General features: G+C 34.1%; 1 protein-coding gene across 5 annotated transcripts in view; it reads right to left on the minus strand.

Moving 5' to 3' along the window:
• LOC100220775 (sodium channel protein type 2 subunit alpha) overlaps nt 1–25078 on the minus strand; it is a 68385-nt gene that overhangs the window by 41715 nt on the left and 1592 nt on the right. Inside the window, exons 2-12 of one of the 5 annotated variants that reach the window (XM_072932184.1) lie at nt 17787–18029; nt 16959–17211; nt 11490–11765; nt 7882–8000; nt 6917–7006; nt 5211–5339; nt 4617–4708; nt 3313–3585; nt 2946–3009; nt 1944–2085; nt 1608–1814 (exon numbers count right to left, since the gene is read on the minus strand). In XM_072932184.1, coding sequence (XP_072788285.1) covers nt 1608–1814; nt 1944–2085; nt 2946–3009; nt 3313–3585; nt 4617–4708; nt 5211–5339; nt 6917–7006; nt 7882–8000; nt 11490–11756 — 1383 coding nt within the window. In that variant the 5' untranslated portion in view covers nt 11757–11765; nt 16959–17211; nt 17787–18029. Of the gene's footprint in view, nt 1–1607; nt 1815–1943; nt 2086–2945; nt 3010–3312; nt 3586–4428; nt 4521–4616; nt 4709–5210; nt 5340–6916; nt 7007–7881; nt 8001–11489; nt 11807–16958; nt 17212–17779; nt 18030–25078 lie in introns of those variants that run through there. The other 4 variants (XM_072932183.1, XM_030277404.4, XM_030277403.4 and 1 more) reach the window with 4 other exon arrangements.

Consider the following 25078-nt stretch of genomic DNA (forward strand, 5'->3'; position numbering starts at 1 on the left):
AGGATAGTTTGAAAGCTCATAGTATGAACTAATGTCTTTCTTTGCCACAATATACAACCCATGCTATACAAGTTGACTTGATACAGACTTTTTCTGCTAAATGGAGTATTAAAAGGATTCTGAAGTATTTATAAAATAAGAAATAGTCAAAATTTTGTCTTACTGGTTCCAGAATATCATCCTTCAAAGACTCTAACAGAAACAAAGGCAGCAGATGCTGAGTCATCACCCATCTACTTCATAATACTAACAGTAAAGGTCAAACAAGTGGAGCAATCCAAAAACCACTGTGATGACTTAAGTTTGTGGATGAATAGGTTCAGTGTGAAGGGGGTGAAGAGACAGGTCCCAGACTAATTTCTGCCTTAGCAACCAATTCAACACTTCAGTGATCCACCCTGTACTGCTAATGTTTTCACAAACAAAAGAGATCCTGACTGTAATTATGCTTTACTTATAATGAATGTACTGGTCGCTCATTTAAAAAAATAAAATTACTTTCAGGGTCTTTATTTAACCTTATTTTTAGTCTCTGTTTCTTATTCTATTCTTTCTAAGTCTGAATCAGCTTCATTTTCCCCCAATCTCAGATACACAAACATCTAGATGAGCGTGCTGATATTTTTTAGTATAATGTCATTGAGTGTCTTTAAGGCATTAAAACATCAGATTTAATAAAAACACAGCAATATATACTTTGCTGACATTCAGCCTTTCTAAATTTGATTTTTACAGCATTCTACTATTTCTTTAGTAATTTGAAAGGGATAAAATTCAATTGCTAAAATAAAGACATGCTAATGAGATTTCACAAGTCATACATAAAGCTTTCTTTTCAAGCAAAAGACAGAGTTTGTCTTTTTGTTAGCACTTCATGGAGTCATTCTAACTTAGTAAAAGTACCTGTAAAATACTACCAAAAATAGTACTTATAAAACTTTATATATATAAAAAATATTTATATATTTTTATAGTAATCATAAAACTTTAAATAATTTTCTTCTCTTTTCAAAAAACAAGGATTACTTTAAGAGAATTCTAAAATTATATCTTTGTTATGAATATTGCTCATCTGTTTTTGCATATTGCTTGTCTCTTCGAAGAATACTTAGACTCCTGGTTTACGACAGTTTCAGTTAGGGATATTTTTAATTATCTTTCTGGAGAGAAACCTAGAAGAACACTGAATACAATCCTTATCTCTATTTGATTAATATTTGGGGAGAATTATTAAATACATCAAGCTTGGCAATTCTAACTCAGCTGTAAACCAGAAGTAACATCACTAGATTTTGTTCATGCTATTTATAAGATCTGTAACTTAAAATCACCATTATTTACAACTACTCAATTTAGTTTTCTAGAGCCCTCTTATGAAAAACATTTTAATTTTGCAGTCTTTTGGTGAATTAAGTATCATTCTTTTCTGTACCTTTAGCTTGCCTTTTTTTACTATTGGCTATTTACACTTTTATAACTTGCATAGTAAACAAGACCTTTTATTTTCCGAAATTCATTGCACAATTTGTTTGTGTTCTTAATCATAAAAGATTTTTCTCCTTGCCTTAAGGACAAGGTTGTTCAGAAAGTACAATTTCCATTATTACCTGAGCTTCTTCTTGTTGCTTCTTCAGTTGTTCCAGCATCTGTTGAAATTCTGCCTCTTTCTGCTCAGCTTCTTCCATTGTTGCTTGATTCTGTTCTTCATAGGCCATGGCAACGACAGCCAGGATCAGGTTTATCAGATAGAAAGAGCCCAGAAAAATCACCAGAACAAAAAATATCATGTATGTCTTCCCAGCAGCACGCAGTGTCTAGGGAGTAGAAAGCATATTTATATATTATTCCACAACTTATCTTTTCAGCTCATGCAAAAATAAGCCTATTTATGTAATTTTGAACATCACCAACAATTTACTATTTAAGTCATAATAATTTCTTACCAGCTGATAGAGGTTTTCCCAGAAGTCCTGAGTCATTAGCCGAAAGAGTGACAAAAAAGCCCAACTGAAGGTGTCAAAACTTGTGTAGCCGTAGTTGGGGTTTCTGCCAGCTTTCACACATATATATCCTTCTGGGCATTGCCTATATGAAAATCAAATACGAGGACTTAGTCAAATCCTTTATTCCCTTCTAGAAAATATGTATTATCTTTGGAAGAATATGTGTTATTTTTTAACAAAAAATCCATAAATTAAAATTAAATTAATTCAGAAAAAAATTCCCAAGAATTTAACTAACAACATAGTAAATGAAAGATATCCCTTTCATCTACTCACTGGTTGAAATTACCTAAATATTAAAATTCTCTTCAATTACATTTTGCAAATAGAAACTTTATTCCAAATTAATTATTTCCTGGCAGAAATAATTGCTAAAATGTTAAGGTTACAGACAGATTAAAACATATTATTAGCTAAATCCAACTGTAGTATTAGGGATTTCCCACATAATGCTAATAGATATATTTTTAGTAAAACTCTTCACTGCTGCCTGTCAGGCATCGAAGTTCAGCTAACAATTCTAGGCTCATAATTTGGCACATGTAAATGGCAAAATTTGCCAGAAGTGAAAGAGTTAGGGTTAAAAAACCATATTCAGTCTTGAACTATGAAGTCACTGCTGTGCTTTCTTAATATTTTTCATGTTCTCTTTCTCACTTTTAACTTTTGTTTCCTCCTACTTTCTAAATCATCAAAGGAGACTTAAAAAATTTCAGATCTTATCAATAAAACCATGTTCATTTTCCAATCCAGCAGGAAAAAGGCTGTTAATTGCTATTTTGTTTAGCCAGAGTGCAAAACATTTTGACTTCAATAAGAAATTCTCACTTAGCTGCAAAACTCTGTAAGTTCTGTAACCCTGCTAAATATGGACTTGCAACTCGATCTCATGTTACTTCTTTTTCTACAGAGCATAACATAGAATTTTTGAAAGGGTCTTACCCTGCATCAGAGCTATTACCACAAAGTAGGGCATCTCTTTGTCCTTCCAAAATGTAAAAATGAGCTGTGTAGAAAGCATTAGAAATATATATGAGCAGATGAAATAAACCTGAAAGCGATACAAAGTAAAATAAAAATAAATTGTGTTAAATCATAGTAGCTAGTTATTGATCCCTTTGTAGCATGTTTAGGAACCTTTCTGATTGTTGTATTTTTTATTGTTTTTATTTGATCTCTGTAAATCAGTGACTGTAAGCAGTTCTACATAAATCAGAAATATAAACCCTTCAACGTTCTTTACTTGGTCACAAATAATTATGTATTTTAGCCACAAATATATTAAAATAGTTATATCAGAAATTCTTACTTTCATCCTCGATGTAATCCTTCCAGTTAAACGTGCTCACTGTCATGTTAACAAAAGTACCATTTTCATTCATGGTGCTGTTAAAGTAGGAAATAATGTTTATCTCAAAAGTAGAATTGTCTGGAGGCCACTGCAGGCATTTATTCCTCAGGTTGCCCATGAACAGCTGCAGCCCTATCAGTGCAAATACACTCAGACAAAACACAGTCAGGATCATCACATCCGAGAGCTTCTTCACAGACTGAATCAGGGCTCCTACAATAGTCTTCAGGCCTGCAAAGAGAAAATATTGATAGAATTATCAAAGACTATCTTTGCCCTTCCCATATAATTAAGAGGCCATGCAGACACTTAAAAAGAAATTATTTTTCATTTCTTGAAAGGTAAAACTTCATGAGCAGCCTCAGAGCTTGTGAAGATGAATGAAAGAAAAATATTCCTTTTTATGAATATGCAATGTACATATAGTCCAATAAATTTAATATATAATATTCTCAAGCAGGAAACTTTATCAATCATGATTTCTTAGTACAGATTTGATTGCATTTACTAATTTTTCTCTGCATTAAATATTCTGCCAATAATTCAATTTCCAGTTAATTCTAAACATGACTTCACAACAGTGCAAAGCAGCATGTGATAGAATTGCTAGTAATTTTGAATGAAAAAAGTTTGCATTTGATAAATTTTCCTGTGCATAATTTATTTTCTTTTTGGTATCTTCTTTTGTTATTACTTGCTTATTTTTAAGAATAATGTCAATTTTAAGTGATAAAAAAAGGAAAAATTTTTAAACCAAGAATGCCATAGCACTAAGCTTTTTTAATGTAGAGGCAATTTGTCAATACACAATAAAATGCAGAAAAACAAAGCAAAATAATCCATAGGCCTCATATTTTGTGTTTCATGCAAGACTCTGTTAAACTCAAAGGCTGATTTTGCAAAATAAAAGAAGCTAATGCTGAAAAGGCAAAGAATCATAAACTAGGTTAATGATCCATGCCTTTTTATTTATTTATTTATTTGGCAACATGAGCAGCAAACAACAAGACTTATGCTCAAAGGAAGTGAATTCAGTGAACAAAAGTCAGCCTCGGTGTTTAACCTCGCTCTCACCTGGAATGACTGATATTGTTTTCAAAGCTCGGAGAACTCTGAATGTTCTCAACGCTGAGACATTGCCCAGGTCCACAAACTCTGTCACATATCTGTAATAGGGGAGTTCACACACAAACACAATGACAGCACACAAATAACAGTTGGAGATACGAGGGGCCTAACACCTGACACCAACTACTTCTTACCTGGAATTACAGAAATAGTTTTCAAAGCTCTCAATACTCTGAAAGTTCGAAGAGCTGAAACATTGCCTAGGTTTACAAATTCTGTTACATACCTGTAGGATTAAATCACAGTTATTCAGAATTGAGGCAGAGCTTATACTAATTATGTGGGTCTTCAAAACCTCTGTGGCAATACTAGCAATCGTACTTCAAAATTTACCTGTCTCTTCAGTACATTTCAATTTAATAATTGTTTTCGTCAATTTTGCTTAAATGTCATTGAGGTGAAACTCACTGATTTGTATTTGAACATCTAGTTAAACTAATTAGCTTGTAATGGGACAGTAACATGGAGTCAAAGGGATGGCTTCATTTCTGGTGAGCAGAAAAATGTAGGCCATGAAATTAGTGTCCCTCAGCAGTAATTGCACTAGTGGCTGACACTCCATTTCGGTTCATATTTTTCTTTGATTTATGAATACTAAAATGTGTTACACAGTGTCTAAGCTTCAAAGGTTGCAAAAATTAAATATGTTTAAATAAATACACTTAATATAATAGTATTTACCACTAATTTCATGCCCTAAAAGCTTAAAAAGTTCTTGAACCACTTACGCCATTAAAATGACACTGAAGTCAAGCCAGTTCCATGGGTCTCGCAGAAAAGTAAAACCTTCTAAGCAGAAGCCCCTTGCAAGAATTTTGATAAGTGATTCAAAGGTATAAATTCCAGTGAAAGTGTACCTGAAAATCATCAGAGCAGGAATAATGGATTTTTGCATACTTACAGACAGTGCCATTCTTTAGCAAAGATGACTTAAAAGAGATGAAAAAGTATTCAGAAGAAAAAGGAGTAAATTATTAACTTCACTTGCCCTAAATACTGTAGTTGCTGTTCAGTCTTTGTTGAAATTTGAACCTGATATACATGCTACTCATTTTCTAAAAGGTTGGTTTAATCTCAGTTCTTGTGCTTACAAATAATTTTTGACTCTAGTATTTATGGATACATTTCAGACTTTGATATTTATATGTAGGTACTTTGGCACTCACAGGGTGGCCTCTTTGCTTGCATTCATAAATCAGATAGATGTCTAAGTGTTACAAAAACTGAAGATTTTTTTTTTTTTAATGTCTAAATCAGAGAGTTTGTAAAATCAATTCTGGATAATAACTATACTAATGCCTGTTTATCTCATAAATAATAATCAAATATAAGAAAGCATGCCCAGACTGTTACTCTCAGAGACAGGGAGCATGATTACCAGCTTACCTGGTGTGGGAACAGCCATTCATTTAACAACATAGAATAGTCAGTTATAACCAGCATAATGCAGGCACTTCCCGAGACCCACACAGATCTGTGTGGACCTCCAGAAACAAGGAACTCTACCTACAGACCCTACTGCTCTGCTTTCAGACTCTGCACCTCTAGCAAGCCATCACCACTGTTAACTGGGAATGAGTTAATGGTAGTTGTTTCTAAACAGGGTTCAATGTAAGGTTCATTTGTGCAGAGAAATAAATAAATATAAACCAGTAATGGCTCTTTGAGAAAAGAAGGGAATGAAAGAAGCAACAAGTGATTAGAAGCAGATTTTTCATGAGTAATACTATTTCAAATAAAACCATAAAGGGCTTTGAGGAACATGAACTAGAGGAAGGTGTCACTGCATGCCAAGGGTTTGGAACTGTATGATCTCTAAGATCCCTTCCAACCCAAACCATTCTGTGATTCTACAGTATTTCAGAGGAGAACATGTATCTGTATTTTGTTAAAGAATACACATGCATTTATAACCATGAACTAGAAAGAAAAATATTCCGTGTTTAGGTCAGCTCTTTGTTACTCTTTCATGGGTTTGGCCCTTTCCTCAGCAATTTGAGTTTCCTGTGGTCCCTGTTGTGGCAGGTACTTATGAGGTCAAATCAGTAAGGCATGATAAAAGTCCCACTGTGACGAGATCATGGATATGCAAGCAAGGTATGGCAACAATTTCAGATGCACAATTTTACATGTGCATTTATAGTCCCCTGACTGATTTACACCTCAGAATATCCAAGGACAAGAACTCCTGTTTGTACTACACAGCAGAAGTCCAGATATTCCACAGGCATAATTTAAACAAACATGGTGTTACTCTTAAATCATCTAAGTTGTTCAGGAGGAAACGGGAAAGATATTGATGATCTCATGGAATATGATTCTTCTTGAATCTGGACAAGCCCATTCTGGCATTCACATTTTTATAAATGCTTCTTTTTTGGACTCACACAAAAACAAAGACATAAAAATAAAAAAGTAAAAATGTTTAACTTACTCTACATTCTTTGTCCAGTCTGGAGGGTTACTCATGGTCATAAATACACAGTTGGTCAAAATAGTGCACATGATAAGCATGCTGAACAATGTAGGTTATAGTTAAGGCACATAAGTCAGAAAAGTAGGACAGCTTTATAACAGTAAATGAAATAATTTAAAAATATTAAGTGTTTATAAATGTGTCCAAATAACACGACATTAAAGCCTAAAAACAAAGCTTTGCACATAATTTTATGTATTTTAAATGGTATGACATCTGGCATATTATGGTACACTTCCATAAATAAAATGCAATACTTTTATAATAATAGCAGGTTTTAAATGAAGTTTAAACATAACTTTAACTCTGTAAATCATTAAATGACTACCCAAATGTAATTACTCATTTAATACAAGTGGATCATTCTAAAAGATCTTTAGTCAGAGGATGGTTGTTTAGGCCTGAGTTTTTCTTTGAACATGATTGAAATATATTTGAAAATACTCTCCTTTATCCCAAATCTTTTATAGGACACCTATCCCAAAGCTAAAAACACAATGCTGAAAAAGTTGCTCTTTACCCATGCTCTTTTGTCCTTGCTAAGTGAGTCTAGTTCATGAATAGTACTACTGGTCTTGGTAAAAGTGTGACCTTAGATATGTTCAAGTGCAATGGTTTGTTACTAATGTGGCCTTAGCTGCAGGGCTTAGTATGGGATTCAGTCTCCTTTTAGATATTAAGCCTGATATTTAAACTCTGACAGATTTAGGTGGTTCAGTAGAGAATTCTCTCAGCAGGGATGAGGATCATACTGCAATCCACATGTGATATTGGCTCCTTTTTTTAAATGTGAGCAACATGTATTTTTTTAGCATAGTTCACTCCCATGGACACAGTTTGCACATCCACATGAAAAACAGTATTTTGATCATTAAGTATTTTTAAATAGCAACACTTAAATCAACATTAAGAGAAAAGGATATGAATGTACTAAAATCTTGATAGCAATTTTTCTGATGGGATTAAAAGGGGTTAAAATATACAAGGCAGATGTGGCACTGAATCGGAAAATTGCTTTTCCCTTATTCAATACTATGAAAGTCTGCAAAAAAAGAAATACAAAATTAAAATACAATGTTGACTACATATATATCTTCACATCCTACTAAAAGTTTTCATTCTCCCCCTGAGAGGTACAAGTTCCATTGTACTGTCTACCTGTGGTACAAAAATAACTGATTTCTGTGAATACAATGGAGTAAGTCTTCCACAGCCAATTCTCCAATTTGCAAAATTTTCCAGCATGTGGACTGAATTATGATGTAATTAAAATTTGTGGGAATTACAAAAAACAATAGTTTATCAATAAAAGCAAAATGCAAGATTTTGCCATGGAAATATTTCAATTTTATTTCTTATGAAGTGTTTGATTAAAGTAATTAAAATTTATCAAATGTATTCCACCCTGTCAGCAAACACAAAACCAAAATAGCAAAAGGACAATTCCAAATGCCAGTTTGTATTTGGAACAAATACATGACAGAATTATATACATACATAGGTATAGAGACAAGGAGAAATTCTCATTACAAAATCAACCACAATTTAAAAATAATTTTGCTTTAATCTTTTATTTTAAATACTACCAATATCAATTATATGCATCTTCTAAAATAAATACCTGTGAAAAAATTAAAATTATTAATATATTGCCAGCTAACATAGTTCTGAGCAATGTGAGACAGACGCCAGGATTTGGCATCCTATCACAACAAATATTTTTTAAAAGAAACTGCTGGTTTTCTTGTTAACAACGTGCTCTTACTTTCCCTACATGTGAGTAGAAAATTTAGCTAGTGATTATCTATTAAAATTTGGTCCAATAAACCTATGGTTTGTGTTCAGTTCATTCTATTTCTGTGGGCAGTCATTGCCTAAGTGTATTTGTCTGTGAATGAGGTGTACTTGCATCTTTGGTGCTGCTTGAAATTTCTTCAGGACATAACTATTCTTCATTCCTTTTGCTCTTTGTGTATGGTAATGGCTCTGCTTTGTGTTAACATAATAGAGTCTTTGTTACACTCTCAGCAGAGCTATAAAATATCACTGTTCTCCATGTTGATTTCCATTTTCTGTAAAAAGTTGGCTGTGATCAGGAAAATTCTGCCCTCTCTGTGGCCTTTACTGTCTACTTGGACAGTCATCTCAGGGAAGGAAAGACAACCACTACGTGGTAGGAAAGAAGATAGGTAAAGGAGTGTTGCTGGTGCCTGCTCACAGAAAAATATCAAGCTGACACTGAGGGTGGCAGAGCAGGGACACACACTTCTTGGCATTTCTCCCTGCCCTACAGTCCTTCACCCAGCTGGAAATGCTAGAAAGATGTTGCCTGTCCCAAGGTCACTGCTGCAGCTGAGCCCAAAGACAGACTAAATTCACATATGATTTCTTCTGCACTGACAAGTCAATGATTAAGGGTAGTTTGTACTATACAACAGAGCAGAGATGACTAATTCTAGTCCATGATTTAAGATGTCCATTTGTTTTCTGTTGAGCATAATTATATTGCTAGGTAATAGAAACACAGATGTCGCCTGCATCTAAAGAGCCTACAGTTTACTAGTTGTTCTCGATACTAAGAAATCCATCATTAGTGTGAGCTTTTACACTTTTGTTTGAAAAAATCTGTCTACATTTTCTGATCAATAGAGGTTAGAAACTATACTTCAGAACTTCTCAGTCTTTCTGAAACTTCACTTCTTCAGACAACTTTATCCCTGAATTTATTTATGCAACTTTACTCCTAAAGTTCTGCAGCTAGTTGAGAAAAGGGCTTAGTACTGACATTATATTGTAAGTAAGAATTTCCATGGAACTGTTGTTAAAACCCAAACCACAAAAATTTAAATAACCCTTGGCAACGCTACTTCTTTGAAATTTAATTTCTTTACATTTCCTTAATAATGTATATATTTGTATTATCTACAGCATTGTTTATTTAACTTTGGCAACTCTTAGGTTATGCAGTTACATACAGATTCTGCTTTATTTTCTGTTCCCATTAGTGAGGCCATAATTTTTAAACCTGTTTTACAAACCAAAAGTGACCACATTTAGCCACAAAATTTAAACCAAATTTAGCCACAAGAGTGAGAGTATTATTTGAATAATTTTTTTCTTGCAAAGTTTCTTTGGAGTTTAAAGTATTTTATGCCTTGATTTTTTATAGTGGCTCAAGATAAAATTTCTTATCTTAATGACAGCCTGGAATGCTTCAAGTCATCAATAGAGCAACTGTATCCAGTTATTTCTTTTTCAGTGAGATGGGAAAAAGATAGTCCCAAGTACTTCTCCATAAAACACCTTGTGCATTCTTTAATTTAGGGGTGTTATCCACCTCTTCATCTTCCTTCACTCTCCTGACCCACAACACTTTGAAGTCTATCAGAAACTGAGAGAACATCTTGATGCTGCTAAAGGAGCACACAGAAATAAACAAGAGCACAGAGGAAAACTGGCTCTTACTGTCTCCTGTCCTTTCACTAATCAGTGCAGGACCTAAGGTACTTTTACTTGTTCCCAGGTTGGACTATTTCAGACCCTAGAGGCTTTTAAAACCGTCTACAACTAATCCCAGCTATGGAAATATACTTGTTCTTTCCTTGTCTTTCTCTTAACTTGAATAACACCCATCTGCTTCCAATTGGATGCATCATCACTACAAGACCAAAACCCATACACTCTGCTGCAGATCCTCACTTGTAAAAAGTCAAACTTCTAACTTGAATGGATCTGTTTGAACTACCTTTTCTATCTTTGAGTTCCTGACTTGGGCATCATGTGAAAAGGAGGACTGTGTAAATTGGAAGAGAAAATGCACCTCTTTTAGGAGTTTAAATGTGTTGCATTCACACATGTAACTTAGATGCATTGCTTTTATCTCATAACTCTTTGCTCTGGTCTTTATGTATGAAATCTCTTCAGAACACCAAAAAGGTCTTTTTTTGATGGTCTGCCAAAGACTTCTAATTGACAGCTCTGCAGTAGAGATCTATCATATCAAACCCAAGCACCTCAAGCAATAGTTTGCATTGTGGTACTTTCATATGAGCCAACATTTACAGAGTCTCTATATGCTACATATACAGAGATACATGTATTTCATGTGTATATTTGCATATGTTATGTTGCTATACAGAAACAGAGAATATGCTTACAGTCCTCTATTTCACTAACTTGAGTAGATACTACCTTGTTATCTACAACTATTTCCATTGCAAAACCATGCTTAGAACATCTCTTTTGTCATATCCAGTCTTACTATTACATTGAAATTAAAAAAAAAAAAAATCATTCTGTGCTCAAGTTCAGGCAAGATCAAGGAAGACACATCTTCCTTACAATGAAGTAAATAGCAAGTAACTCAACAGACTTGAAGCAGTTACAATATGGAAGAGCATAAATCAGTTCTGCTAAATAAAAGGATGGTTCTGTATATTTGGCAGATTGACAGTTAACTATCACATTTTGTGATTAAACTTTCCAATGTATAAAGGTATATTCTATTTAGTGCAAAACATAATTCACTCACTTTTTTATTGATATAATATGGGTCCAGGTCTTCCAAAGGTTCAGATACCATTCCTGGAGGTATGTCACCATAAATAAATGGCAGTGTCTTTCCTGCCTCCAAGTCACTGTTTGGTTTTGGACCATTTTCATCATCATCATCTGTATGTTCTTGCTTGGGCTTTTTAGCTTTTTCTTCTGCAGAACGCTTTTCAATAGCTGCGAGGGAATCTCTAGTAAAATAGCGGAAGCTTTCAGGTCCAGGTGGTACCAGCAGTGTCTGTGCCATGTTTTCATCCTGCAAATTTAATTACTTTTAGCTTCTTGCATAAGAATGACCTATAAAAGAAAATTAAATTATTTAGGCAAGCTAGATTGTACCAATAGGAAAAACCCCAACATTTGGTCAGAAACTCTTTCCAGGCTTAAATAGAAATAGAAGCAGCATACTTCAAGGCTGAATGGCAGTTAAAAGCAAATGCTCAGAATTTGTTTTGATATTTTATAAATTATTTTCCAGCTTTTTCCTGCTGATCCAGAAAAAGACATTTCTTTTTCTGCCTACAGATACTGCTTTGCCTGTGTCCTTGGACACTCCCAGTTAGAGCAAATTGCTGATCAAAGTGTTTTAACAGTACAGCTATTTTTTTTTTAACAGCAAGTATAAATGCATAATCTGTGAGGTACTGCTGAAAATGGTAAACCTACATTCTACAACTTAAGAGATTTTATTTTTCCATATTTTTTTCAAGCATCAGTAATACAACTTGACAAACATCAATACTTTCATTAAACTAAAAGATTTTACACAAGTGGTGCTGGTTAAATGACAGCAGCTGAATTATGGGAGAAACAAGCATAATTCTTTCTTATCAGCACTTAACTGTGGTGAAGGCTAATATTAGATTCCAGAGCAGCTTGGGTTGTGTTTGACTGTTAGCTGTGAATCAAAACCACAGGCCTTTTAAGTAAAAGTAAACAGCATGAATAATCAAGGCTATATAGGAAAAGATGCTGCTTCTGATTATTTGCAAGGCAAGTGTCATAGTATTATTTCAGATTGAGACTAGTCCAAAATCTGACTCTGGTTTGCTGTGAATGGCTTTAGTACCAGTGGTGGAAGATGCTGCTTTTTCCTGCTCTCTGCATTGAACTCTACTGTACAGCAGGTCTCTTTATGGAGTCCTGCAGTGCATCAACTGAAAACAGTGTTATTTTTCTCTCTTCCAAGTCCTTCTGCAGCAGGATCAGTTATTTAAAGTGATGCACTGTACAGCACAGTTGAGAGGTTTGAATAGCTGGAGGGAGAGAATGGCAAAATGAAGGCAGATATGGTTAAAGAGTGCTGCCACCAGGGAATAAAGTAAAGCCTTACTTGGTGTCTACTTTGCAACAGTTTACAGCATACTGCTGTAAAAATTTTAGTTACGAGAACCAATTTTGAGAGTGAGTTTCAATGCTTAACTAATGAGCTTTAATTATGTTTTCTGTTACATTAAGCCATGTAGCCTTTGCTGCATTACTTCATGAATGTGCAACATCTGTATCCTGGAGATGCCACATCTAAATTTGAGATAAAATATTCTGCTCATTTGCACTCATTCAATAGTCCTTCTCCTAAAGCTTCTTGCGTGTCTGAAGCAGTTTGTAGAAATCCACACACACAGGGACGCACAAAGTGCTGCGGTAATGATCTTATGAAATAAGGTATGTGAAGGCTGAAGGGGATAAAAAGTGCTTGAAATACCTCGAGAAAGGAACTAGAGGAAAGAAATAAAACAGTATACCCCTAAATCTGAATTACCAATCCCATGACATGGTAAAGACTCATGTTCCTATGCCACCTCAAGTCTTAAGCTCTGGAGTGGGTTCACAGCACAGCATCCATCAGTGTGTATGATCAGCACTGAGGTTACTGAAATAATTTAGTCAGTAGATTATAGCACCAAACAGATAAGTAATACAAGACCAGAACCAAGATACCTGACCTTAAATTCAGAATTAAAATATACTGTACTGTAGACACAAAGAAGAAAATTTCTCTCAAGGACTATCCTGGAGAACTATGAGTTAATGTAATGTGCAGAATGACAGAGACCTTGGAGTGGCTGGAGATACAGATGCAGTGCAAAAGGAAAAAGTAAATTATAAAGCCAGCCAGAGTCTCCAGCATGCAACCTTATCACAAACTTCTATGCTGAAATTTCTGCTTCTAATTTTTTCTTTGTACAAGATGGATGCCTTTGCTAATCCCTTTTTAAAATTAATGTAACTCTCAATTGTAAAGATCCTAAACTCAAAGTTGTCCCTTTTTTTAAAAATTAAAAGAACAGTCATTTTCTGGATACAGTCCTTTGATTACTACTTCTGCTCATGCAGGATTAATGAACTGTGAAGATGTCTGAGTTTTCTCCTTGGTCTTTCTGAATAATTCATTTATTTATTCCCCATTTTACAGGTCTGTGATTCAACTAGGTGCCTTTTCTATGAAACTAGTCACAAAAGATGAATCCAAATCAAGTCATCACTGTGTATTTCTTGTCTTTATAATTCAATGCATTTGTTTAGGCTACTTTTCATCCATTAACAGTTACAGCTATGAATGCTGTAACAAAATGCATTGTCCTCACTTAAAGATATGTATTTGTATTTCTAGAAATCCACAAAGGAGCCAATGACTGACTGGAGAAAGCATTGGCAGACTTAGGGATTCACTGTATTTTTCAGGGAAAAAAACATGTCCTAAAAAAGTTCTCCTGATGAGTTGAAAACATTACTTGAGACCTGCCTCCACTACTGTCTAGTGCAATTATATCTTTTCTTTGCTGCTGCTATTACACAAGAAATTTTTTCCTATACTAAATATGCCCCAAGCATTTTCATTTAGGTTACAAAGCTTAACAGAACAACACAGAAATATGTATCTGATTACAGTTTCTATACATGCATTAATTTAATAGAACAATGAAACAGAAGTTGTGCTGTCACCTGTACTGAGCCCCAAACAAGCTCTTTGCAATCCTTGAATCATAAAATGCTAATTTGTTAGTGTTAGCTTCCCTCCCCTTCCTTCACTGGTTTTAAAATTGCTTGTTATCTGGTAAACTGCCAGGATATGAATTATATTAGGCAGAATTCAGATATTCTGTATATGTAATAATTCAGAAAAACAGTCATTACAAAATAATCTTTAAAGAAAGGGTCTCAAAACTACATGTGGTCCAGGCCCCTTGGTACCTTCTGCTGTTAAGCAAAGAGAGTTTCAAGTATTTGAAATACAATACTGGTCTATATATCATACATGTAATGCTCTATATTTTAGTACATTTCATTAGAAAAATTAAATTCCCATTTATTAAAGACATGATTTTGCCATTTAGTTGTACTTGAGCATTGCATTCTGTAAGTCCTCCAGTTTTCCTTCAGTCTCTACCTTTAAATAAGATTGAGCAATAGACAGTATCTATATGTTTTTAATTTTATACACATTTCAGCTAGTTATATTATGTCCACATTTAGAGAAAAAAAAATATTTTTAATATAATAATGTTCTCATCATTTACAGAAGATGAGTCAGAAAGTAAGTAAAATATCTTTGCTAACAATGTCAAATTAATTTTTCTGTGTCTCTGAAAAAGCCAGAAGTGGCCTGAAGGTATCTATTTTAATCTTAAATAGGGCAAATGGTAAAAGTGAAAGTACCTGTATAAGTACCAGGTAGATACCATGATTGTTTATTCAAATCTTCAGGTTGTCTAACAGGTTATCTGCATTTTGCATGAAACTGGACGTACCCCTTTCAAAATTTTCAAGGTAGAGAAATATTAAACCTTGCTGGGTTTTTTTCCCTTTAAAGTACTACCTGCTAAAACCTTGAAAAATCTGACTACTGAGATTTTCATTCCATTAAAACTGTAATAGTTGATTAGGGTTGGAGTAAGTGCAAGGATAGCAGATGGAATCTGTAAAATGACCAGCTATCCTCATTTTCTTATGCTAATCTTTTATTTGAGAAGCTGTAATTTGGAACTAGTATCTTCCCCTGTGCCAAGCCCTGCAACAACCTCTCAGATGTTAAAGCCTGGATTTTCTCTAAATCGTTAGTGTTAATAAGAGCAGCTGACTCAATGGAAGTCAAGCCCTTTGTCCAAATCAAAAGGGTGGGTCTCCCACAGCACAACAGACAGAAACAGCAGGGCTGTGGCATCACCTCAGCATCAGCTAGAGATTACTTTCTGCAGTTTACAAATAAAAAGTGTAGCTCTTGTGTGCTGATATCAGAAAAATACCTCAACTCAAGTTCTTACTGTCCTAAGGAGGAAAAACATACAAGAGAGCATATGCTGGGACAGTCTGAAAAAATGAGTCATCTTAGCTCCCTCTCTTCGTGTTTGGGAAGTTGCTTTGCAAAATTCAGGTATTGGTTTTCTGGAAGTGAAGGTAAATTACAGTTAAATTACTGTTCTCTGATCAAATTCCAAATCAGGAAATGCTGCCTTCAGTTTGTTCTTGAAAGAAAAGGATAGGTAAATATTAGTTTCTTGTGAAGAAGAACTAAAATTAAATATTTTTATTGAAATTTCTCATGGCTTTTGGACACAAAGAATAATTTCATGAAGAAAAATGTGGTCGGAAATATTTTTTTTAAGTTGCAGATCATTATGATTTCATAACTGACATTTAGCATTGTTTACCATTTATCTTGGCATATTTGCCCTATTTGTAACTGATGAAAATATTCTAGTAAAAAACGCAATTACAGAAAGACCAAAAGAGACTCAAAATGTCAGTGCTGTAGTTCTCAGTAGTAAATGCAATGCAATGCAGATTTTTTTGAGATATCTAAAGAGACATTCAGTTAAAATTAGCTATGGGTCCTAAGGCTAGGAATACATGAAAGTTGGCTTAATAAAACTAGGTATTTCAAGGAAAGAGGTGATTTCCTCAAAGGTGAAAATAGCCTCCAGAACTTAGCACCTGGTCAGAACCTGCCTCTTTAAGCTGCAATCTAGTAATTTAAACTTTGACAATTTGTTTTTATAGGTCCTCTGTGACTATTACATAGTATTTATTTTCCTTTTTTCCATTAAGTTCAACATTTACTATTGATTCATTGTGTCATTTTTTAGATTATAATTTATCTGTAGCAATGACTGTATTTGTATTTTGTATTTTTGTCTTTATTTTTACAGTCAGCCTCAGAAGCCTATAGGCATTAGTGTTACATAACTATTCAAAATAAAAATAAAAATAATTAAATCACCACCATATATTTATTAATAAAATTAATAAATCCCAGAAGAAAAAAATACTTGTTATGAGAATATGCAATTATAATAAGGGTATGTCACAGAAATAATATTCCTTCATAAAAACTTGCTTTAAAAATATTTAGAATGGGGTGATTAAAAATAGGTGGAAACCTGGCCAAAGAATAGTAAATGTAGTAAACAAAACATTATTTCTGGCTGAGAAGAAAAGACAGTCTTACCTTTATTTTTATAAGAAATGCCAAATCTCAGAATTTACCTCTGCTTCTTTTGCTAATGTGAAAAGAAAAAGGCTGCATTTCTGGCAGAAAATGAATTAGCAAGGAAGTCTTCTCCTTAGGACCTGAAGCTTCTTTAAGACTGCAGTTCCTTCAAGACTCTCTCATTCTTTGTTTGTGTGTCCAAAGCTTCTCAAAAATTACTTACAGTAGACAAGAGTAAGTCTACATATTCACATAGACATATTTTTCCAACCTAAGAGCACCAAGAAGTAAGAAACACAGGATTGAAAATTAGTTATTTCACAAAACCTAATACAGAACAAAAGTACTTTAAGAATATTCTTTAAGTGTACATTTCAAAGATTCTATCTTTTACCTTCATGTTTCACTAAAATGGAAAAATGGGTCTTGTTGGAGTTACTGCATCACTGGAAGAGTCTTTGGTAGACATGGGGTAACACATTGCAGACCGTAGTTCCCGGACTAACAGGAGTGTTCTCACCTGTCATTTTGGGAACAGGGTATCATTGCTCCCAATGGATTTACTGTCTTTAAGCAGGCATGGAAGTTAATAACGCTATATTTGCATTAACTTCTTCAAGTTATCTATCATAGAGATTGTTGGTATGAATGCTTTTCCTTTGTGCAACAAATTTTTTCTTCCCTGACAAGTAACATAATATCAAAAAAACACAGTATCTTCAGGTTCTTCAGTATAAATGACTTGCATCATTACAAGAGCTGGTGAAAGGTTGGCCATGTGTTCCTCAGTCTTTAATAATCTGGGTATCCAGTTCAGTAAATTTATATAGTCTACTTACATCTTACACATATTAGTCTTCAGCCCCTGAGATTCAGATGAGCTGTCTTTAAGACACTTATTTTCATTTGGATATCTCATCTAGATATACTTCTGGCATTTTTTTTTACTGTTTTATGTTGTTATTTTGCTTTTATTCCTAGAGAAGAAAAGAAGACATCCCTCTCTTTTAGGTCTCTGCTCTTGCGAAAGCAGCTCTTAATAGTACTTTTCTCCAAATACAGTGAGAATGAACAGCCACAGTAGAAACTCTGTAGATAAAATAAAGAAAATTTGAGTAGACACAGAGGTCAGAGAGAACACAAAAGGTGGGAAAACAAAAAGTGAAAGCTTTCTCTTAGATTACTGCTTCTCTTACTCTTAAAGACAGAGGATCTCCAAATACTTCAAGTACAGAGAATATGTTTCAAAAACTAACCTAGAATTTGCCTGGTACCTATTTCCTGTCAATCTAGAATTGCATTTTCCCAAATATACAATAAGTGTTAACATAATTAGAGCTTCCATTGTTTAATAAGGTAACGTAAGCTCATCCCAATGATGGCTAAGAGCAAATTCTTTCAATGCCTTGGTCATTTTGAGTGAAGCACTGATTCAGCACTTTTTGCTGTGGTGAGTCACTACTGGAGAGGCTCCACTGAAGACATCTGAAAGCTGTGTCTCTAGTTCTGACCTCAGGGAATCATGACTCTGCCACCATTGATACTTATCCACCAATGCATATTTTACACTGAATGCAGCATTCCCTGGGGGTACAGATGGGACTTTCCAATCCCTTTGACTATTGGATTCTGCCTCCCAAGCAGCACTGTGGCTGAAATTTGATCTCATGGTCAGATACAGAAAAATGTTTAAGTGGTTTTGCTCACAAGTTTCAAAATAATATGCAAGGGATTCTAGAGGTTCCTAATAAAAGAAGAGTTCATATTACATTTATTTTCAAAAAGGGGCGTGTAACTTCTCTCCAGTTGTAAAATATCTGCTAGTTTGCAAAATGCTGAGGAATTCATTTTTAATGTGAGAATTATTAATAACACTAGAAGAACAGGTAATTTCAACAAATCTGTATTTTAAATTAAAGCAAAAGGCAGAGAACCCTTTTTCACATGTGACCCCAACCTTGTCTCTATCTCTATTCATCATGGTTATACTATACTAATAAGTGTTAGTTACAGCAAAACTTGAAGAAAGCAGGTTTGCTGAATTGTGTGTCTTTGTCCTGAATTTATAGTAGACCCAGGCCGTGTCAGTGTAATTTCATTAGAGGATTTCAACTAATATCTCATCTCTTATATTTTTTAACACATTTTTTTCTGTATAATTTTCAAGACACTAAAAACAACAGCAACAACAAACACACAAAGAAAACCTACCCAAACAACAAACAAACAAAAACCACAAACCAACCAACCAAACAAAAAAAACCACACAAAAAAAATCCAAACCAGAAAACCCAAACCTGTAGAGTTTTTTTCTTGATCTAATATCTTTGGTTCTAACACCAATACCAGAAAATTTCACAGATGAGTCCAGATTACACAGTTTTACTGTAGCTGAAGGTAAGTCTAGAAAATTGTTTTGGCTGATAATTTGTTGACCAAAATATTTTTATTTAGGGTCACTTGTCTTAAGTCATCTCTCAAGAATGAATCATGGGTAAAATCTCAGGCCTAGTCAGAGGCAATTTCTGATGGACAAATTAAATTGATTCTTTCATACTTTCTTCTGCATATATAGCATGAGCATTTAATCTCAAATGGGTTTGAATTGCTTCAAATAATGTTTCAAACTATATCTTCATGCTTTTTAGCTCCCTTTCAATTTAATTATAAACTGGAAAAGAAAGAAATGGGCTTACTCAAAATGAGATTTTCTTATAAAGACCATTATAGGACAATATGCCAGTGATGGTGCCACCTAAGTGAAATCTCATGTTAGAGCCAAATGCAATGAACAGAAATTGTGGACAGATGTATGGGTATTTGGTATCAAGTAATTATAAAAGTGTTAACACAGTTCTAGATTAACAAGAAACAGAATTATCCACAAAATTAATTGTCCAAATTCAACTAATTCTTAATACTTTGTGTATTCAAAATTTAAATGTGCTGACAAGTGAAACACTGGTACAACAGTATCCACAGGGCAGGTTTTAAAGAAGTTACAATAAAACTTCAGCGAGCAATACCTAATTACACCACAATATTGGTTTTGCTGTATAAAAGAAACAGAAAGCTCTGTTTGTAAAGTAGTACTCTTTTCTAAATGAAAAGAACAAAAATGCATTTACAATAATGCACTTGCAACAGAAAACATTGTTTATGAATTTCAGAAAAAATAAACAAACTAAACTTGGAAAATTAATTGAATCAGTAAGAACCATGCAGCTGAAACACTTACTTTCCTAGTCTTACTATGTTGCAGAAGCTACAATACAGAATATGAAAGAATAAATTTAATATAACACAAGACTAATGGACTGTATTTGGAATTTGACAGTTGTCTAGGAAACCAAAGGGGAAAAATTGGAACTTCTGTTTGAGAGACTCACACAGAGTCCTTGGCTGAATGTGATCATTACTACACAAGGAAAAAAATGCACAAAATTCAACATGAAAATAGAGTGCTTTATACCCAAGGTTTAACACAGCATATGAAAGATGTGCATGGATTTCTCCAAGGCATTTATTCAGGTGTCATGGAACTGTCTAATAAAATACAATCAAGCCTTAATTCTGGAATGTTTTCCAAATGGAGTATGAAAGTACATCTAGTCTCTACCTGCATGTAATAAATCTAAAGCTGCAAAGCCTATAAGTTACAACTTCTACCACCTCTCTAAAAGTTATCTCTTATAACGTTGAAATTTCAGTACATTAATAAAATATTGTACTAATTAGAGACCTATAGCTTTAAGTGATATGTGCTATGGAATGATAGCTAGTGCTGTAGCAGCTACTAGAATTTTAGTATTCTACCTATTATAATATTAACTAAAGCAAGTTGATATGTAGGAAATACACGGCAAGTAACTTAAAATGGTGTTAGCAAAATCCTCTCAGGAAGACTCCTATAATGCTCAGTTACAGCTTCACTCAGTAGGTAAGAAATTCCTTCATAATACAGGTTGAATTTTATTTATATTGATTTTGGTCAGAACTTTGTCTCAGGTCAGATTTCTTCATGCGAGAATTTTGGCTTTAAATATCAGTGACAGGCTTTTCTTTAGACATTTCATTTAAATGACAGTAAACATTAGGATTGCCCTCCTTCAATTCAATCTGACCTTGGACTCTTGGACCCTTTTGAAATTGACTACTTATTTCTGTCATCAAGTTTACACCACTCAGACATAAAAATAACATTACTGATTGCCTTTCTAACTGTAAAGCTTTTTACTTTTGTTTTTATCTGTCATAAACAAGTTTTGAAAATTATTGGGCTATTAAGTAAGAATAAAGCTGTTTGTATTTTGCTCCTTGATGAGGTGCCAGAGTGTAATTTAGGTATATACCTTTACTCATCATTTAAAAGTGCCCTCTATAGAATGGGAAAATTTTCACAAAACGTAGATTTAGAGAATTATTTTTCTTTAAAAAATGCTTTTCAGTGGAAAACACACTCAAATATCTGCTGAAAATAAGAATAATTTTCTATCTATCCCTGAGTGTCACTATGAAGTTAGGTTAACTTTGCTAAAATGTGTAGGGATTCTTCATTCTTGTGACTTAATATCCTAATTTTGTAGTCTCCTAGTTTTATCCTTATTATTTAGCCACTCCACGAGAACATACACATTCAAAAGTAAATGTTCTTTATAGTAATAACTGTGGAGAAAACTCTGTGCTCAAGGAAATCAAGTTGGTATCATGTTAATTGCATCTGAGAAAAAAGAAATCCTGCGTTTTTAGGTGGGACACACAAATTCACATTCAGGTTTCCAAGACTGTCACACATAAATTTCAAATATTTATAAAATGGGATAAAAATACTCTTGTAGCAGAGTCTTGATACAGTTACACAGTTGTCCTCTATGACTGGCTTTTTAGAAGGCAATGAGGTTTGTTTGTTAAGAAAGCACAATCATTTAACATCTGAAAACTTTGTGTTTGGATGTATTTAAAACTGGACCAAGAAATTTAGGTTCCTGTGAGTATATTTTTAACCAACACAAATTTGGAATTCCTCAGTGTGTCCAACATTAAAGACAGTACAATAAGCCTAAGGAAGGACAGAGTTTTCAGAATATGCAAATCTAGGTAGGCAACAAACTGGGACATGTGGCCTAAAATTCAGGCTATATGGACTAAATAAACTTCTGCTTCTATTCCAGGACTACCAGGCAGTGAAAGGACATAATTTATGAAAAATGGTGACAGGCTTTCCCTCAATTAATACAGTAGCCAGACCACATAGTACTATGTTGCCCTACATAAAAGGAACTATTTTTCCTGTGAACATTTCATTTCCTCATTTACTTCTTCATCTGCATTTCTGTAGTGATTTTGAACACAAACTTGTAACTTCCTAGAATCCTATATAATAATATTAATATTTTATGGTTAAGCAGATAAAGGAAGCTTCTTGCTTCACATTGTTCTTAAAATAAATTTTGCTAAAAACCCATAAACAGTGATCCTCTCCACACTGAAAAGGAGGGCCTTAAAATTAAATAAGCAATGTCTAATTTAACTATAAATAATCTATAAGTGGAAATTGCCTGCAGTGTATATTGGTATGTATGTATATATCTCAAGATCTTCCTGTTGTGGGGTAATAATGGGTATGTATGGTAAAGGGGCTCACAGAACCAGTAGTGATGATGCTCATCCCAGCCATTTTCCTTACTGGAGTCTGTGATATCCTCTCAGATTTAACGGACTGCCTCATTGCTTTCATTGAGGAAATCTTGTAAAGAAATATGAAGATGTGCCTGATGCATCTCATGCACAGGGATTCAGCTGTATGTGCTGTTCAGCTATCTATACATACACAGTATGTACAGATATGTACACATACACAGTAACTTCAGCACCTGTGAAACTGCAGCCTTGCTGAGCAGGTACATCATCTGTGCAATTGATATATCTGGCATGTGCCAGACCCAGCATATGCAATATACACTCAATATAGGCATATTCAAAATGTGACCATTTGATAAGGGTACATGACATCCAGAAGGCTGACCCAAAGAAGTAGCAGTAAAAACAATTCCAGGTTGAAAAAGGGATCCCTGCTCCATGATTGTACTTACCTAAGTAAAACTACTCAGTCAAAAAAAGACCAATAGCAATAAAGAATTATTAACTATACAAATAATTAATTTGATCATAAATAACCATTTCCTTAAGTTTTTACATGTGAAAAAAGCCTCATAAGCTCTAATTAAATATTAATATTTTTAGTTGTGTTTTTTACTGTAAAGCATATTCTGTGATATGTCTTAATTGATAGAGTAAATGAAGAGCAAGTTTTCATACGAAGATGCTACTGAGACGGGGACCACATTAAATTTTAGCAACAATTTGAAATCACCATTTTGGGGTGATACTTTTGTTTGAGATTTGGATCTTCAGGACAGTTTTTTGCTGTTGTTAGTTGGTTTGTTGTGTTTGTTTGTGCTGTGAAGAAATAATTTGGAGTTGCATAATGAAAAAATGAGAAACTGGATACTTTTATGACCTAGAATTTAACTTGGTTATTCCTGTTTAGGATTACAGTGGTAGTACACACACATTATGGTTACTCAAGAGCATATGCTGTACCTACTCTGTATTTATATTTTCAAGTATCACAGTCCCTGCCTGAGCTGCTCTTATCCCTATTCTCTCTGCTTTACCTCATCATAAGGTAAGGAAAGTCAAGCAATAACACTATCACAGTAATATACTGGAGATTCCAGCTGTTCATAAAGAAAATTTTGATGAAAGCAGATGAACAGGTTGTATGATGCCAGCTCCAGTATCAAGGTCCTATGGGAGTCCTATTGGTTAATAGCAAATTTAGACATGCCATTGTAAGGTGCTTCACAGCTTTTTATCAGGAGCAGATGTAATGAATAATATGCCAGGTTTCCAGTTAAGAGGATGCCTTTTTCCTACAGGTGGTTTTTAGGGTGGTTACCAGTTGATTTGATGAACTGATTGACAACACAGCTCAGGCCCTGTACATGTGTTCTGTAAGCAGCCTGAACTAGTGGGCATCAATTTTACTATGATGCTTTAAACCATTTATTTATTCAAGTGAGAATAAAAAAACAATATATGTTGCAAATGGCAACAGTATATATTACTAATTAACAGCTGTAAGGTAAAAAAAACAAAACAGAAGAGTTATTCTGAGTGGAAAATAAGCTAACTAGAATTTTGTAAGTTAAATTTCTAACTTCTAAATATAATTTTGTGATACAGAACAGAGTAAATGCAGCTTTCTGAAACTTACTTTCCACTGTCACTGTCAGAATTCAGTAAACATACAAATAAAGTACCAAATATCAGAAACTTGCATTTATTCTCCTTAGGTTTAACTGAAGCAATTCTTTTCCTTTGTCACCTTATGGCAAGAAGAGCATATAGGTCACAACTTCCTCTCTTTTAGTATCTGCTAGTCACTGATTCATCAAAAGTTGTGGGACTCCAGTAATGTCATTAGCACATAGCATACACACAGCAAATTATATTGGGCTGAGATGGGAGCAGCAGAAGGAAATGGATATCATCACTATGAAAGTTCCATCTTACATCCCCCATCCTTTTATTTCAAAAATCCTTGCTATTTTGAGGGCAAATAAATTTCTCTCCATGCCTAATCTTCATAAGGTAAAAGTTAACTCATCTAATGCCATCTGTGAAGAAAAAGAGGTGAAAGCACAAAAGGTGTCACCAGTACATTGATTAAACACACCCTACTTTTAATGCTTTTTTCTTTCCCTTGATACTTCCCACTCCAGGTTAACCAATAATATACAGAAATGACCAAACTAGCACTCTGACAACCTTAGAGAGCACAGGGGAACTGTTTCATGTTCTTCACTGAAAATGTTAAATTATCTGTCTTTGATAACATCTAGTATTACCTATACAGAATTTTGCAATACTGAGCTAAATTGGCATAGCTCAGAAAGTCAATATACTGACCCAATGTCTGCTCATTGAGGGAAAAATTGTAAACTAACAACACAAGCATAATTTCTGTAAATATCACAGCCTAATAAACAACATATCTGTTTAACAGGTGCTATGAAGCTTCAAATTACTGCAGCAACTCACATTCCTGTCTTTAACAACCTTCCATTCCAAAA

Source organism: Taeniopygia guttata, chromosome 7, assembly GCF_048771995.1.
Source record: "Taeniopygia guttata chromosome 7, bTaeGut7.mat, whole genome shotgun sequence".
Taxonomy (NCBI): Eukaryota; Metazoa; Chordata; class Aves; order Passeriformes; family Estrildidae; genus Taeniopygia; species Taeniopygia guttata.